General features: G+C 39.8%; 1 protein-coding gene across 2 annotated transcripts in view; it reads right to left on the bottom strand.

Annotated features, from left to right (window-relative positions):
* The window catches only part of ANKRD55 (ankyrin repeat domain 55), a 96,869-nt gene that overhangs the window by 61,546 nt on the left and 20,829 nt on the right, over positions 1-14,494 (bottom strand). For both annotated transcript variants that reach the window (XM_070519643.1, XM_014860370.3), the window contains 2 exons: positions 6,848-6,970; positions 1,300-1,430 (listed from right to left, as the gene is read on the bottom strand). In XM_070519643.1, the coding sequence (XP_070375744.1) occupies positions 1,300-1,430; positions 6,848-6,970 (254 nt within the window). The remainder of the gene's footprint in view (positions 1-1,299; positions 1,431-6,847; positions 6,971-14,494) is intronic.

The following is a 14,494-nucleotide window of genomic DNA, read 5'->3' as shown; positions in this document are numbered from 1 at the left end:
TTTCTGCAGCTCAGACACCAAAAAACTCCATAGCAAGAGCACTTATCAGGGCATGTGCTAGAAAGGAGGGGGCCTGGGAGGGTCCTGTGTCTCTCTGAGATATTGGACTTCATCGAATACGCATGGACCAGTGGTTTTCAAACTGGAGTGGGGCATAAGAATTGCTGGGGAGGTTGGTTTAACACGCAGACACATCCCCCCTCCCACACCACCCCGGCCCTGCTCCAGCATCTGATTCAGGAGGTCTAGGGTGTACTCCCGGAACCCGCATTTAAAACAAGCACTCCAACACTTGGAAAAATTCTTCCCAGATTCAGCTGTGAGTCCCAGAGAAAGAGAGCATGCAAATAGAAATGAAAAAGTAGCTTCTAAAGAAAATCTCTGTGAGAATTGGGCAATGCCCCATTGCAATCTATGCTAGATCTTGGCAGGAAGGTGTGGTGTTTGGGGGAGGGAAGTGTTCTAATTCATGAAGGCAGCTTCAGGTCGCCCGGGGGCCAGCCCAGCGTGAATCCACCACTGTCAATAGGCAGCAACAGCAAATGTGAGCAGCTGCATTGGCAGCAACGGTGGTTATAGTGAAGATTTCCAGGAGCCTCATTGGAGAGGAAAGAGAATGATGACCCTTACATGGCACTAAGGAGGACTTGTTTGACACGGATGCACGGGAGCCGTGGGGTCTCCCAGAAGGGTTGCAGGGAGGATTTGAGAGAAGAGAGGCTTGGAGATTTTCAGTAAGGCCTACCAAACTTGCTCTAATGCTGGGAAATGTGATGAGGTCTGGATGTACACAATTTTTAAACTGAGCACTGATTGTGGGTTGAATCTTATGCTTGGTGGTGTCCCTTAAGAGCCTGGTATTTCTCCCCTACTCCCTAGCCTCCACTCTTTCCAGTTCTCATCATTCCCCACCTTCCTCATCCTCCAGCTTCTACTCAACTAATCCTACCCCGTGTTAACCGCAGCTTCAAGTGCTATTACCTGCTCAGGGTGTTAATGGAGGGCATTCCTAGAAGGAGTATCAAGTGTGTCCAGAAATGTCGCAAGGAAAATTCTGATGCAGTTGAGATAGAAAAGAATATTTCTCTAATGGTGATATCACCTCTATCTTAGAGAATTGTCAGGAAGAGCCAAATGACTTAAATCCATGAAACCAACTCTAAGTGGTGGCAAAGCTTCCAGTTCTATTTCCACTGGATGGCTGCATAAATCCAAGAACACTCCTCTGCAAGTGAGACCACATAATGATACATTTAGCCCACCCCACTCCCTAATGCCCATGACAGACGCAATTGGTACCAGATAGGTTGCCAGGCATAGACTTGTGCGGCCATATGCATCCTGCATGTTAATATTGGCTCCCATCTTCAACAGCAGCTTCACGGTGTCCACTTGACGCCCAGAAACCGCATGCATCAAGGGTGTACATCCTGGAATGAGATATTTCAACAGTCTTTAAAAATGTTTGACTTGTGAAATTTGTGAGCAGACTTTATTTCCCTGTTCATTTATTACGCTTTTCGCAGATAAATGAACTGCCCTCAACACAAACCCAGCTGTTGAGTTCTACGGGACTGAAGAGAGATGAAGATGATCCTTGCTACAGTTATATAAACTATGTATTTTGCTGGCCAGGTTACATCTTCTGTAATTTTGCAGTAATTGGTTGATTAAAACATTTTGTACTGCTGATAAAAATTGCTTATTACTACTTTGGGAATCAGCATAATTTGGGACACAACAGGCAGGTTTATCCTGACTTGGCTTGAACAATGAAGAATCTAGAAGGGTCTTTGGAAAGCAACTCCAGCCAGGCAGTCAGGTCCAGCACACTTTCATTGGAGGTGGTGGGTGATATAGGGCAGTGGTAGTAGCTCAGCCTTGGGTTGCACAAATTCTTGCTAAAAGGAACTAACTTGGCTGAAATACTTCTCTGTTTTTGGAACCAATCTAGGCCAAGGCATTTGGTTTTTCGTGTGTTTTCTTCCTGAATAAAAATGGAGATGAAATTACACAATCTGATTAACTTTGCAGAGCTTTTGGAACAAGCCAGCCTGGTGAGGTGGAATCCAGGGGCTTCACACTCCTTCAGGTGAAGAAACCAAACCTCAGACACGACCCCTTGCCCAGCTGAGACTTGTTAAGACGTCTTTTGATTGGAAATTCACATTGAGATTGTGATTCTTCTCCAAGTGAACTGAAGCTATGACTCTCAGAGATCCCTGAGAACGAATAAATTCCAGGGCTGCTGTTCTCACTGAAAGATTGCAGCCAGTGATCCAGTTTCTTGCCAAATTTCTCCTTTCTATTACTCTTTCAGACATCTGTACTGGATAAAAGAAACAATGAAGTGCTATGTCCAAAATAGTGGCAACATTTCCTTTTTTCTTTCTCCCTCTCTCTCTCTATCTTCTCCTTGCTTCCTTCCTCCTTCCTCCCTTCCTCCCTCCCTCTCCCTCTTCCTACCTTCCTTCCCTTTTTCTTCCCTTCTTCCTTCCCTCCCTCCCACACTCTCACTCTCTCTCTTTCTTTGTTTTTTGCTTTTGGGCGTTGAATTGCTCCAGCACTTTGTTGAAGAGGCTTTCTTTCACTGAGTTACATTCACACCTTTGTCAAAGATAGTTGAGCATATTCATGAGAGTCTATTTCTGAGTTCTCTGTTCTTTTCCATTGATCTGTGTGTCCATAATCCCTCAGCCAACACACATAGTCTTGATTTCTGTAGCTATATAGTAAGTTTTGAAATTGGGTAGACTGATTCCTCCTACTTCATTCTTCTTTTTCAAAATTGTTTTTAACTATCTTAGTTCCTTTGCCTTTCTATATAAATTTTAGATAATAATCATCTATATCTACAAAAAAATCTTGCTGGGATATGATAGAAATTGCATTAAATTGTATGTGAATTTGGGGAGCATTGCATATTTACTATATTGAGTCTTCTAATCCATGAACATGGTATGTCTCTCTATTTAGATCTTCTTTGATTTCTTTCACCAGCATTTTATAGCTTTCAGTGTACAAGTCTTGTACATATTTTGTCATATTCACACCTATTTTTTTATTGAGTGATTTTAAATAGCATTGTGGTTTCAATTTTGTTGATCATGTGTTTATTTCTAGTATATAGAAACACAATTTGTTTTTCTGGATTGATCTTGTACACTGTGACCTTGCTGAACTCACTTAGTTGTAGGAGTTTTTTGGTGGTTTTCATAGGATTTTCTATGTAGATAATCAAGCTGTGCAAAACGGGACAGTTTTATTTTTTTCTTTTCAGTAGTATGATTTTTCTTTCTTTTTTTTCTTTTTTTGCCTTTTTGCACTGGCTAGAACTTTCAGCACTATGCTGAATATGAGTGAGAGTGGACATCTTTGCTTTGTTCCTGATCCTGGGGGCAAAGCATTCAGTCTTTCACCATTAAGTAAAATGTTAGCTCTAGGCTCCTTTTTTTTTTTCCTCCTAGGGTCTTTTAAAATAGATACTCTTTATCAAACTGAGAAAGTTCCCCTCTATTCCTTTTTTTTTTTTTTGAGAGTTTTTAATAATGAATCTGTGTAAAATTTTGTCAGATGTTTTTTCGGCATCAGTTGATATGATCATGCAATTTTTTCTTTAGCTGTTCAATATAATGGATTACATTGATTGATTTTCAAATATTGAACCACATTTACATTCTTAGAACAAACTCCATTTGGTCATGGTGTATAATTCTTTTTATATATTATTGAATTCTATTTGTTAATATTTTGCTAAGGTTTTCTGTATCTATATTCTATATTCGAGGAGTATTGTCTGTAGGTTTATTTTTTTATATCATCTTTTTCTGGTTTTGATATCAGAGTAACACTAGCTTCCTAAACATAACTGATAAGAGTTTTCTTCTCTTATCTTTTATGGAAGAGATTATATAGAATTGATTTTAATTATTATTTAAAAGTTTATAGAAGTCTCCAGTAAAACCTTCTAGGCCTGAAGAGTTCTTTTTCTGGGAATTTTAAAATTATGAATTTAGTTTCCTTAATGGTTATAGGACTATTCAGATAATCTATTTCCTTTTGGATGAATTATGATAGTTTCTCTTTTTTGAGGAATTGATTCATTTTATGTAAACAGTCGAATTTGTGTGTGTAGAGTTGTTTGTTGTATTTCCTTATCATGTTTTAGATGTCTGCAGGGTCTACAGTGATATCTTCAGTTTCATTCCTGATAGTGGTAATTTGTGACTTCTTTCATTTTCTGTCACTAGTGCTAGAAGTTTGTCAATTTTATTTATCTTTTCAAAGAATCAGTTCCTTGCTTCATTGATTTTCTCTATTGCTTTTCTGTTCTCGATTTCATTGATTTCTACTCTTCTCTTTATTATTTCTTTCCTTCTGTTTGCCTTGGGTTTATTTTGCTATTCTTTTTCTAGGTTCTTGAGGTAAGAACTTAGATTATTGACTGATACTTTACCTCTTTTCTAATGAATATCTTTAGTGCTATACATTTCCCTCAGTGTTGCTTTAGCTGTGTCCCACAGATTTTGGTATGCTGTATCTTCATTTCCATTCACAGTCAGTCAGTACAAACCAGAATTGAACCCAATCCGTCTGAATCTTTCTTGTGCTTATCACGCAAGTGGTGTTTAACCATTGACTCCCCTCATTTTCCTTTCCAGCCTCAAGGCAGATGTACAAGTAAATCTGCCTTATTTAATTAATTTATTTATTTTTGAGGAAGATCAGCCCTGGGCTAACTGCTGCCAATCCTCCTCTTTTTGCTGAGGAAGACTGGCCCTGAGCTAACATCCGCGCCCATCTTCCTCCACTTTATACGTGGGACGCCTACCACAGAATGGCGTGCCAAGTGGTGCCATGTCTGCACCCGGGATCCAAACTGGCTAACCCTGGGCCGCCGAAGCGCAAGGTGCGCACTTAAGCACTGCGCCACTGGGCCGACCCTAAATCTGCTTTAAAAACAAACAAACAAACATAGTACATGGATAAATTAGGGAGCAACTACTCACTTCACAAAACATTTTGTAAACATTTACAAAATACTTTGTTGTCATGATAAGGGAATCTCAAGCTCTTCTTGGGACAGGTCGAGTAGTTAAAAATCATTAACGACTTCCAAGAAATACTGGGACAGAGAAACCAGTGAGAGATCTTTTGTTATAGTCCCATAGGTCCCTGAGTCTGTTTTAGCTTTTTTTTTTAGAGCCTATTTTTTTTCAATTGTTCAGACTGGCTCATTTCTATTGTTCTATTTTCAAGTTCGTTGATCCTTTCCTCTGCTTCCTCATTCTGCTGCTGAGCTTATCCACTGAGTTTTTAATTATGATTCTTGTATTTTTCAGTTTTAATATTTTCCATTTTGGGTCTGGCCCAGTGGTGTAGTGGTTAAGTTCACGTGCTCCACTTCAGCAGTCTGGAGTTCACAATTTTGGACCTGCACACCACTCATCAAGTCATGCTGTGGCAGTGTCCCACGTACAAAAAACAGAGGAAGTCTGGCACAGATGTTAGCTCAGTGACAGTCTTCCTCACCAAAAAAAAAAAAAAAAAAATTCCATTTGGTTCTTCTTTATATCTCTATTGGTTTGCTGGGGTTTTCTACTTTTCATTTGTTTCAAGCATGTTTATAATTACTCATTGAAGCATTTTTTTTTCCTGGCTACTTAAAAATATTTGTCAGATAATTCTAACATCTATCTTCTCGGTGTTTGCATCTATTGGTTGACTTTTTTCATTCAATTTGGTTGACTGTTTCTTGGTATGACAAGTGATTTTTCTATTGAAACTTGGACATTTGGGGGTTGTGTTATGAGTTGCCTAATCTTACTTCGACCTTCCATTTTAGCTGGTTTCCTCTGACACTGCTCCACAGGGGAAGTGGGGGGATGCCACCTCTTTATCGCCAGACGGGATTAGAAGTCCAGGATCCCTACATGGCCTCCATTCACATCTGAGGGAGAAGACTCTTCATCATTGGGTGGTGGTGAAAGTCCTAATTCTCAAGAAGGCCTCCTCTGACGCTACCCCAACAGGTAGGGGGAGGGGGCCTCGTTACCAGATGGGGGTGGAGGTCCAGAGTCTCCACTTGGTCCTTGCTGGAATGGGGGGTGCTGGGGACCTAGTATTTTTTGTGGTATTTGGCTGGAGTAGATTCTTCATTGTCTAACAGTTTTCTGTCTTATGTGGTCCCTTTCCTGGTTCTTTGGCTAGAAGGCAGGCTTTTGTTGGGGCTTTTTTTGGTCTGTGCCTGTTGAACTCCGATTCTGGGATATGCAAGGCAAGAAGAATACCCAGGGAATGGCTGCCATGTCATTCCTTGGGTCCCAAGGCCCTAGCCAGTCTGTCCTTTTCTCTCCACCTTCCAGAGTATTCTTATGTTTATTTTACATACAATGTCAGAAGTTTTAGTTGTATTTAGCAGAAGGAATAGAGAAAGAAGCCCGCCTACTCCATCTTCCCAGAAGCAGAAGTCCTTGCTCTCTGGCTTTAACAGTCACACTTTCTCAATATCCATTGCTACCAAAAATAGCCTCCTCTTTCCATACCCTTTTTCTAACTACTTAATCTCTCTACTTAGTCATTCCTACAAAGAAGTTGAAAACAAACCCAAACCAACTGCTTCATTATAAGAGGTGATGTAAAAGAATTTGAATATTTGTCTTCAAGAACCTCATGTAGAGAAATACTGAGGGACCTGCACACAGTCACAGGCAGGGTATTCCTTGTCTGTCCAGTATCAAAGTGACCTGTCAGATACAATTTTGTTAACATCGCTCCCCTCTGAAGACCATCTCTAAAAGGATAGAGCAAAACATTCTGCAGGATTCAGAGTGCACAAATAGCTCACCTTCACTGTCACAGCATTCTAGGATGGAGGGGTCTTCCCGAATCACTGAAGTCAGAGCATTGACATCTCCATTAGATGCTGCCTGATAAACCATGGTCAGATCAACTTCCTCTGATGAGTCACCTTCATGAATCAAACAGAGACACACTTAGTGTGTGGAGCAAATTCACTGAGCAAATAGCACTCAAAGCGTCACTCACATACAAGTGAGTCATGAAAAGCTGTCTTGTGAATCCAGGCAGAAGGCTGAGTCATCCTGATCACGTGCACTCTCAGCACTTCTGAAGAAAGGTGGACCACTGTGGGCCATGTTGTAATGTCGCCATATACGTAATGTCCACCCTTATCTGGGGGGATACATTCCAAGACCCCCAAGGGATGCCTGAAACCATGAATAGTACAAAACCCTATATATAATGTTTTTTCCTTTACATACATACCTATGATGGAGTTTAATTTATAAATTAGGCACAGTAAGAGATTAACAACAATAACTAATAATAAAATAGAACAATTAATACACTGTAATAAAAGTTAACGTAGATCTTAGTAACCTCAGCATACGATTTTTTTCTTATTAAGTAGAGAACTTTCACCTTTTCACTTAAAAGAAGCACTTTACAACTTCTCTTTGGCATATCTGAATTTACAGCGTCACCACTCTTGTGCTCTGGGGCCATTGTTAAGTAAAATAAGGGTTACTTGACCACAAGCACTGTGATACTGCACGACAGTCGATCTGATAACCAAGTTGGCTATTAAGTGACTAACAGGCTGGTAGCATATACAGCGTGGATTCGCTGGGCAAACGGATGATTCACACCCCAGGCAGGATGGAGCAGGACGGCAGGAGATTTCATCACGCTCCTCAGAACAGTGTGCAATTTAAAACTTATGAATTATTTCTGGAACTTTCCATTTAATATTTTCAGACCGCAGTTGACCCTGGGTAACTGAAACCATGGAAAGCGAAACTGTGGATAAGGGCTAATTACTGTATAGGGAAGGAGCCTGAGGGATTAGATGTCTTCTAAGATTTTATGATTCTCTCCAGGCATTAGGCTTCTCGAAATCAGTGAGACTAGAGAGGGGAGTGGGGCCCTCATGTTGGCTCTGGGTTTCCCTTTTTGATCTGAAACATGTTACTTTTCCTTTCAATGACCCAGTTTACCCCCCTTCGAAAGAGACATTGTGCTCCTCATTTTCTGTCCTCCAGATGCACTCTTCACCCTTTTCCCCTCTGCTCTGTACCCTGAAGGCCAACCCTTGCTGACTGCATCTCCCAGGCCGCCTTGTTCTCTGGTTGGGCTGTGGGAGGCACTGACAGGAGACTGGTGGGAAGAAGAGAGAGATGGGCATTTCTTCTTGCCTTCCCCTGGTGCCGTATCTAGCAGTAGATGCTTCTCTCCCACCAGCAGGTTCCTCTTTGCCAACACCAGTTCTCACTGGGCTCCCTTTGGTAATAAACATTGTTCTTTCAACGCTGCCACATCTCTGTAGGTAGTCTCTTCTGAAAGCCCCTTGATTTGAACCATCTGGGGTTTCATAACATGTTGCTTCCAGAAGGAACGGAGCTGTATGCAACTCCTTTGAGTTTGGTAGCACCATGTATTATACCTCTGTGTGTGATTGAACCCACTAACAGTATTCCTAAAGGTGACAATAACACTTTGGGTCAAGTGAGCCCAGGGGAGCACTGGAAATGCTGGGAGGCAAGTTCTGTTTACAGGGGGGCCCACTGTGAGACACTGTGCCGAGCCCCTCTACCTATACAAATGCTTCAACGCGTGTTTTTTCCCTAAGCATAGCAAGCCATTGTTTAGGGAAAATATATGGATGTAAGAAAAGTTTTTGAAGTTGTGTTTTGCTACTGATGTGGACATTATGCCCGAGATACTTTACAGTTCTAATTAATCTGTGGTTGGCAGTGGTCCTAACACTTTGGCTTGGTTTATGTGTCCCAGTATTTCTGGGAAATCATTAATGATTTTTTAACCAGTTGACCTGTCCCAGAAGAAACTTGTTATTGAAAATGATTCACTTATGACAACAAACTGCTTTGTAAAGTGAGTGGTTGCTCCCTGATTTATTCTCGGTAGGTTTGTTGTTGTTTCCAACACATACTCACCGGTACATTGTCCTGAGGGCTGGAAGTGGGAGGTGAGGGACAACAAGGTCAAATGCCACTTCTGTGGAAGTGCAAGGACTCTGGAGCTGTACCCCTTGGGTTCAAGTCCTGGTTTGTATTAACCAGCTGTATAAATTTGGGCCAGTGAGCCCCTCTGGGCCTTAGTTTCCTTGTCTTTAAAATGGAGATGATGCTGATTATGACAGCCACCTCTCTCATAATTTATTGTGAGTAATAAATGAGTTAATATTTTATCCTATGTGCCCTTAGAACAGGGCAAAGCACATAGTAAAGCCTGTATATACTTTGCTACTACTCCTGTTGCTTCTTTTTTTTTGCATGGTTAGAGAGCATTTGAAATCTGGGGCATGTAGAGAAAAAGGTTTCTCTGATGATGGCCAGATAAAGAATCCACACTTTGAATAGAGCACTAACTCTCTATTAGAAACCTTCCCAGGAGTCTAGACATTTTGTTACAATTGCTCACAAAATCTTTGGGCACAAGAAATAGGGCCCAGGCTCAAGGACAAAGATGGGCCTGGTACGTGGCTGTATGACCCCATCCAAAGATGCTGGTGGTGTCATCTTAGAAGGAAGATGCTGGTGGATGGCTGAGGAACTCTGTGTTTATAGCCTGTTTATATCTTATATAACCTGTTTATATATGTTATATGTATATAATATATAACATATATATGTTATATAAACATGTTTATAACCTGTCATCACTGGGTGCAATAAAATCTGTAAGGCACATTCATCATACTGTTGAGTACATGCAGCTGAGAGAAACAAGGAATACTGCCTGATAGAATTAGGATCCCCAAATAACTTTGTCAGAAGGATTCTAGTAAGAGTGTGTTTAATAGGGATAAACGTAGGGTAATGTCTCTTAGTCCATAAAATACCCAGTTGAACTAATTAAAGGGTGTTGAACCTGTAGTTTTTGTTGCCTAACATCCCCTCACCCTGCTGGGATCTTAACCTGATTATTCCGTAGGGAACGCCTCCTCTCCACTTTCAGCCTATGGGCTGAATTCAGTGGAGTTGACTACATCCCTGCTCAGGAGCAGAACATGTGACCTAGAACTAAGCCACCCAGCACTAGCGTTATCCTGGCCACAGAGATTGATTCAGGGATGTGCCCCAATCAGAGCCCATGAAAGGTAATGATACTTTGACTGGGATTGCTGAGAGCAATATTCTTTCTTTGTTCTACACCCACGAACTGGGAGCTACTAGGAGACATCTTATGGAGCCTAGGAATGAAGACAATACAAGGAGAAGCAGAGCTGGGCTATGAGAAGGAAATAACTGATACCTGCAGACATCATTTGAACTCCTGAATCAAGCCACACCTTAAACCAGCACCATCTCTAGAATATTTACATGAGCCATTTAATTCCTTTTTTGCTTAAGTCAGTTTACATAGATTTTATGTGTTTGTTTTTCTTTTTAATCACTGAAAAAGTTCTAATTGATAAAAATTTTTAGCAGTGGCACGTTAGGAAAGAACTCAGGATTTTAGTTGGGCAGTTAGCTCTACAGGAATTAACAGTGTGACAATAAACTAGTAGGAACTCTGGCTGTATTAATAACAGTCTAGTAACCAGATTGAGGGAAGTAATAGATCTGTTCCAATGTTAACTGATCAGGGTCATGTTGAGGTCTATGGCCCATGAATTAAATGGGCTATAGGTGGCTGGAGAACATTTAGAGGAGAGTGACCAGAATGGGGTATGAATGGACTTCATTCATGTCACATGAGCAACAGTTGAAGGAAATAGATGTTTACTCTCGAAGTTATTACTTGGGGTTATGACAGTAGCCTTCAGATATTTGAAGATTTTTTTTAATTAAAAAATGTGGTAAAATATATATAAAATTTGCATTTCAACCATTTCTAAGCATACAGTTCAGTGGCATTATCTGTATTCACATTGTTATGCAACCATCACCATCAATCATCTCCAGAACTCTTTTCAGCCTTCAAAACTCAAACTCTGACCCATTAAACAATAACTCCCCATTCATCCCTCCCCCCAGACCCTGGAAACCCCCATTCCACTTTCTGTCTCTATGAATCTGACTACTCTCCGAATCTCATATAAGTGGAATCAACAGTATTTATGCTTTTGTGAGTGGTTTATTTCACTTAGCATAACGTCCTAAAAGGCTCATCCATGTTGTAGCATGTGTCAGAATTTTCTTCTTTTTTAAGGGTGAATAACATTCCATTATATGTATTTACCATATTTTGTTCATCTTTTCATCCAGTGATGAAGACTTGGGTTGTTTCCACCTTTTGGCTATTATGAATAATGCCGCCATGAACATGGGTGTACAAATATCTCTTCCAGATCCTGCTCTCAATTGTTTTGTTGAGAAGAAGAAGTAGTTCTTCTATGTGAGCCACCACCACAGCATGGCTACTGACAGACCAGAGGTGTGGCTCCACGCCCAGGAACTGAACTGGGGCTGCTGAAGCGGAGAGCACTGAACTTTAACCACTAGGCCATCAGGGCTGCCTCTGTGTGTTTGTCTTTTTAATAGTAGCTAGCCTAATGGGTGTGAAGTGAAATCTCATGGTTATTATTTACATTTCTTATAAGTAGTGATGCTGAGCATCTTTTCATATGCTTATTGGCCATTTGTATATATTCTTTGTAGAAATGTCTATTTAGGTCCTTTGCCCATTTTTTAATTGAGTTGTTTGTTTTTTTGTTGTTAAGTTGTAGGAATTCTTTATATACTCTGAATATTAACCCTTTACCACATAGATAATTTGCACATATATTCTCCCATTCTGTGGGTTGCCTTTCACTCTGTTGATAGTATTCTTTGATGCACAAAGCTTTTAACTTCAATGTAGTTCAATTTGTCTATTTTTTCTTTTGTTGTCTGTGCTTTTGTCATCATATCCAAGAAATCATTGCCAAATTCAATATTGTAAAGGTTTCTCCCTATGGTTTCTTCTAAGAGTTTTATAGTTTTTGGTCTTATGTTCAGATCTTTGATCCATTTTGAGTTAATTTTTGTATATCATGTTAGGGTAAGGGTCTGAGTTCATTCTTTTGTGTGTGGCTGTCCAGTTGTTCCAGCACTATTTGTTGAAAGGACAATTCTTCCTCTCTGAATATTTTGGCACCTTTGTTGAAAATCAGTTGACCATAAATATATGGGATTATTTCTAGACTCTCAGCTCTATCTCATGGATCCATAAGTCTGTCTTTATGCCAGTACTACACTGTTTTGTTTACTGTAGCTTTATATTTTGAAATCAGGAAGTGTGAGACCTCTGACTTTGTTCTTCTTTTGTAAGATCGTTTTGGCTCACAGGGGTACCTTGAAATTTCATAAGAATTTTAGGATGAATTTTTATATTTCTGCAAAAACATCATTGGAATTTTGATGGGGATTGCATTGAATCTGTAGATTTCTTTAGGTAGTATTAACATCTTAACAATATTTTCTTCTACTCCATGAAACGCAAGATGTCTTTCCATTTATTGGTGTCTTTAATTTTTTTTCAGCAGCATTTTGTAATTTTCAGTGTACAAGTCTTTTGCCTCCTTGGTTAAGTTTATTCCTAAGTATTTTATTCTTTTTGACACAACTGAAAACAGAATTGTTTTTTGAAGAACTTTTAAGCAGACCATTTGATGGTTAAATTGTTCTGTGAAACCCCAGCTGTTAGAAGCAGCAGTGGGTGAGAGCAACAGAGAGACAGGTATTTGAATTGTTAGAACACTGTAAAAATGTCTGGGTCACCTCAAGAGGTAGTGAGCTTCCTGTTACTGAAGATGGCCAATCCTTGTTGGGTGGCCACCAAAGAAGTGTATCATAAAAGGAATTCAGACACAAAGTGAAGCACAAGGTAGCGGGAAGGGAAGATGTGTGAGGCAGAACAGAGTGTATTTCAGAGCTTCTCCCTGCCCTGAGATACCCTACTAAACTACAGAGCCACTAGGAAACAGAAAACATGAAGGGGTTTCTGTAGAAGTTGTGTAGAAACAGCCCATTTAAGTTATGGTCAATGCAAATAACTAGGCCTAAACTTAAGACTACACAAAGAATTTCCATGGAAATGAGGAAGAGGGATGTAGAAACAACAGCTCCAGGAGGGTGACTGATGGTCCCTGCGGAATCTAAAATGAGGTAAGAAAAATTTTGTCTACCAAAGCTCACAGAACCATTTAAGATATGTGGAAGATCTACATAAACAAACAATACACAAATGTTTCCTTCTCTCCTTCCTTCTTTCCTTATGCATCTATCTGTCTGTCTGTCTATCTACATATCTATCTAGTATCATCTATATACTTACCATCTATCTATTTACCACCTATCTATCTTTCTTTCCATTCAGCTTAGGGGAGGATCAAGGTTTGAATGGTTCTTGCCTCTCTAACTTTGTGAAAATTAAACAGACTTATGTATAAGCACATAAAGAAAAATTCCAGAATTTACACAAGGGAAAAAGACTGAAAGTAGAGAAAATGGAAAAGAGACATAAAGAAATAGGAAGAAAGAAGCATGTGAACAGAGGTAGATTATATTTTATAAAAATCATGTATGTATATGTATATATATGAGATATGTATAAGACTAGAAGAACATGCATGAAAAAGTCAATAGAGATGATCTCTGATTTTTTTAGAACTTTCAATATTTTCAAAATCCTCTACAATGAATTAATATTTTTTTATAACCATCAAAGTAAACTGTTTTTTTTTCCTTCAGTGGTGAGAGAGGAGTGTGTCTCACTAGCCTTACATTAATATGCTATTACTAAAAGGATAGAGAGCTTAGTGTGCTCCTAACTGAGAAAACAAGTCCTTAATATTTGACAGAGTTCTGAAAAAGAAAAAATATATTTTTCTAATTCTGACTTTTATAAATAACCTAGATTTTTTTTAAAAAGCTACAATATTTTAAATTTTTAATTACTTTTTACCTAAAAATTAGAAGGATAGACATTCTTGAAATCATCTATTTGCCTTATTTTTCATGGTTAAAACCCCTAGCAGATGTCTGGATGTGTCATAAATTATCTACCTAATCCCGAGGGCCTAGCTCTTTAATAGTAGGATTTCAGACGTATGACACGAAACTAGAAATGCTTTGGAGTAGAAGACCTTCCTCAGAGCTTCTCACATTTTATACAAATGCAGGTTCCTCTTCTAGGGTTTCATATAGTCACTCTATCCTCGGGTTATTTTCTAGGGAAAGCCCTTGACTGCATCAGTTCCTGGGACCACTTTGTTGAAGTTACCCAGAGGTCAGCTTGACGCTTGTTCTGCTTAAGCTGCGACTGCCTTGTGGAAGGGCCAGGTCAATGTAAGGATAGATCATATTGCAGTTGCCAGAGCCCGGACCATCATGGTCTTGAGAGGCTTTCTCTGGTTCATTCTATTCTGACGATCCTTGGCTGGCTGAACCCACCCTAGAGTCAGTCCCCCATGAAGTCTGGATTCAGTTTGGTCAACTACAGAGGGCTCTGCAGATCTTTCTTACAT

The sequence above is a fragment of the Equus asinus genome, chromosome 10 (genome assembly GCF_041296235.1).
Source record: "Equus asinus isolate D_3611 breed Donkey chromosome 10, EquAss-T2T_v2, whole genome shotgun sequence".
Classification (NCBI taxonomy): domain Eukaryota; kingdom Metazoa; phylum Chordata; class Mammalia; order Perissodactyla; family Equidae; genus Equus; species Equus asinus.
This window is presented reverse-complemented; position numbering and strand designations above follow the sequence as displayed.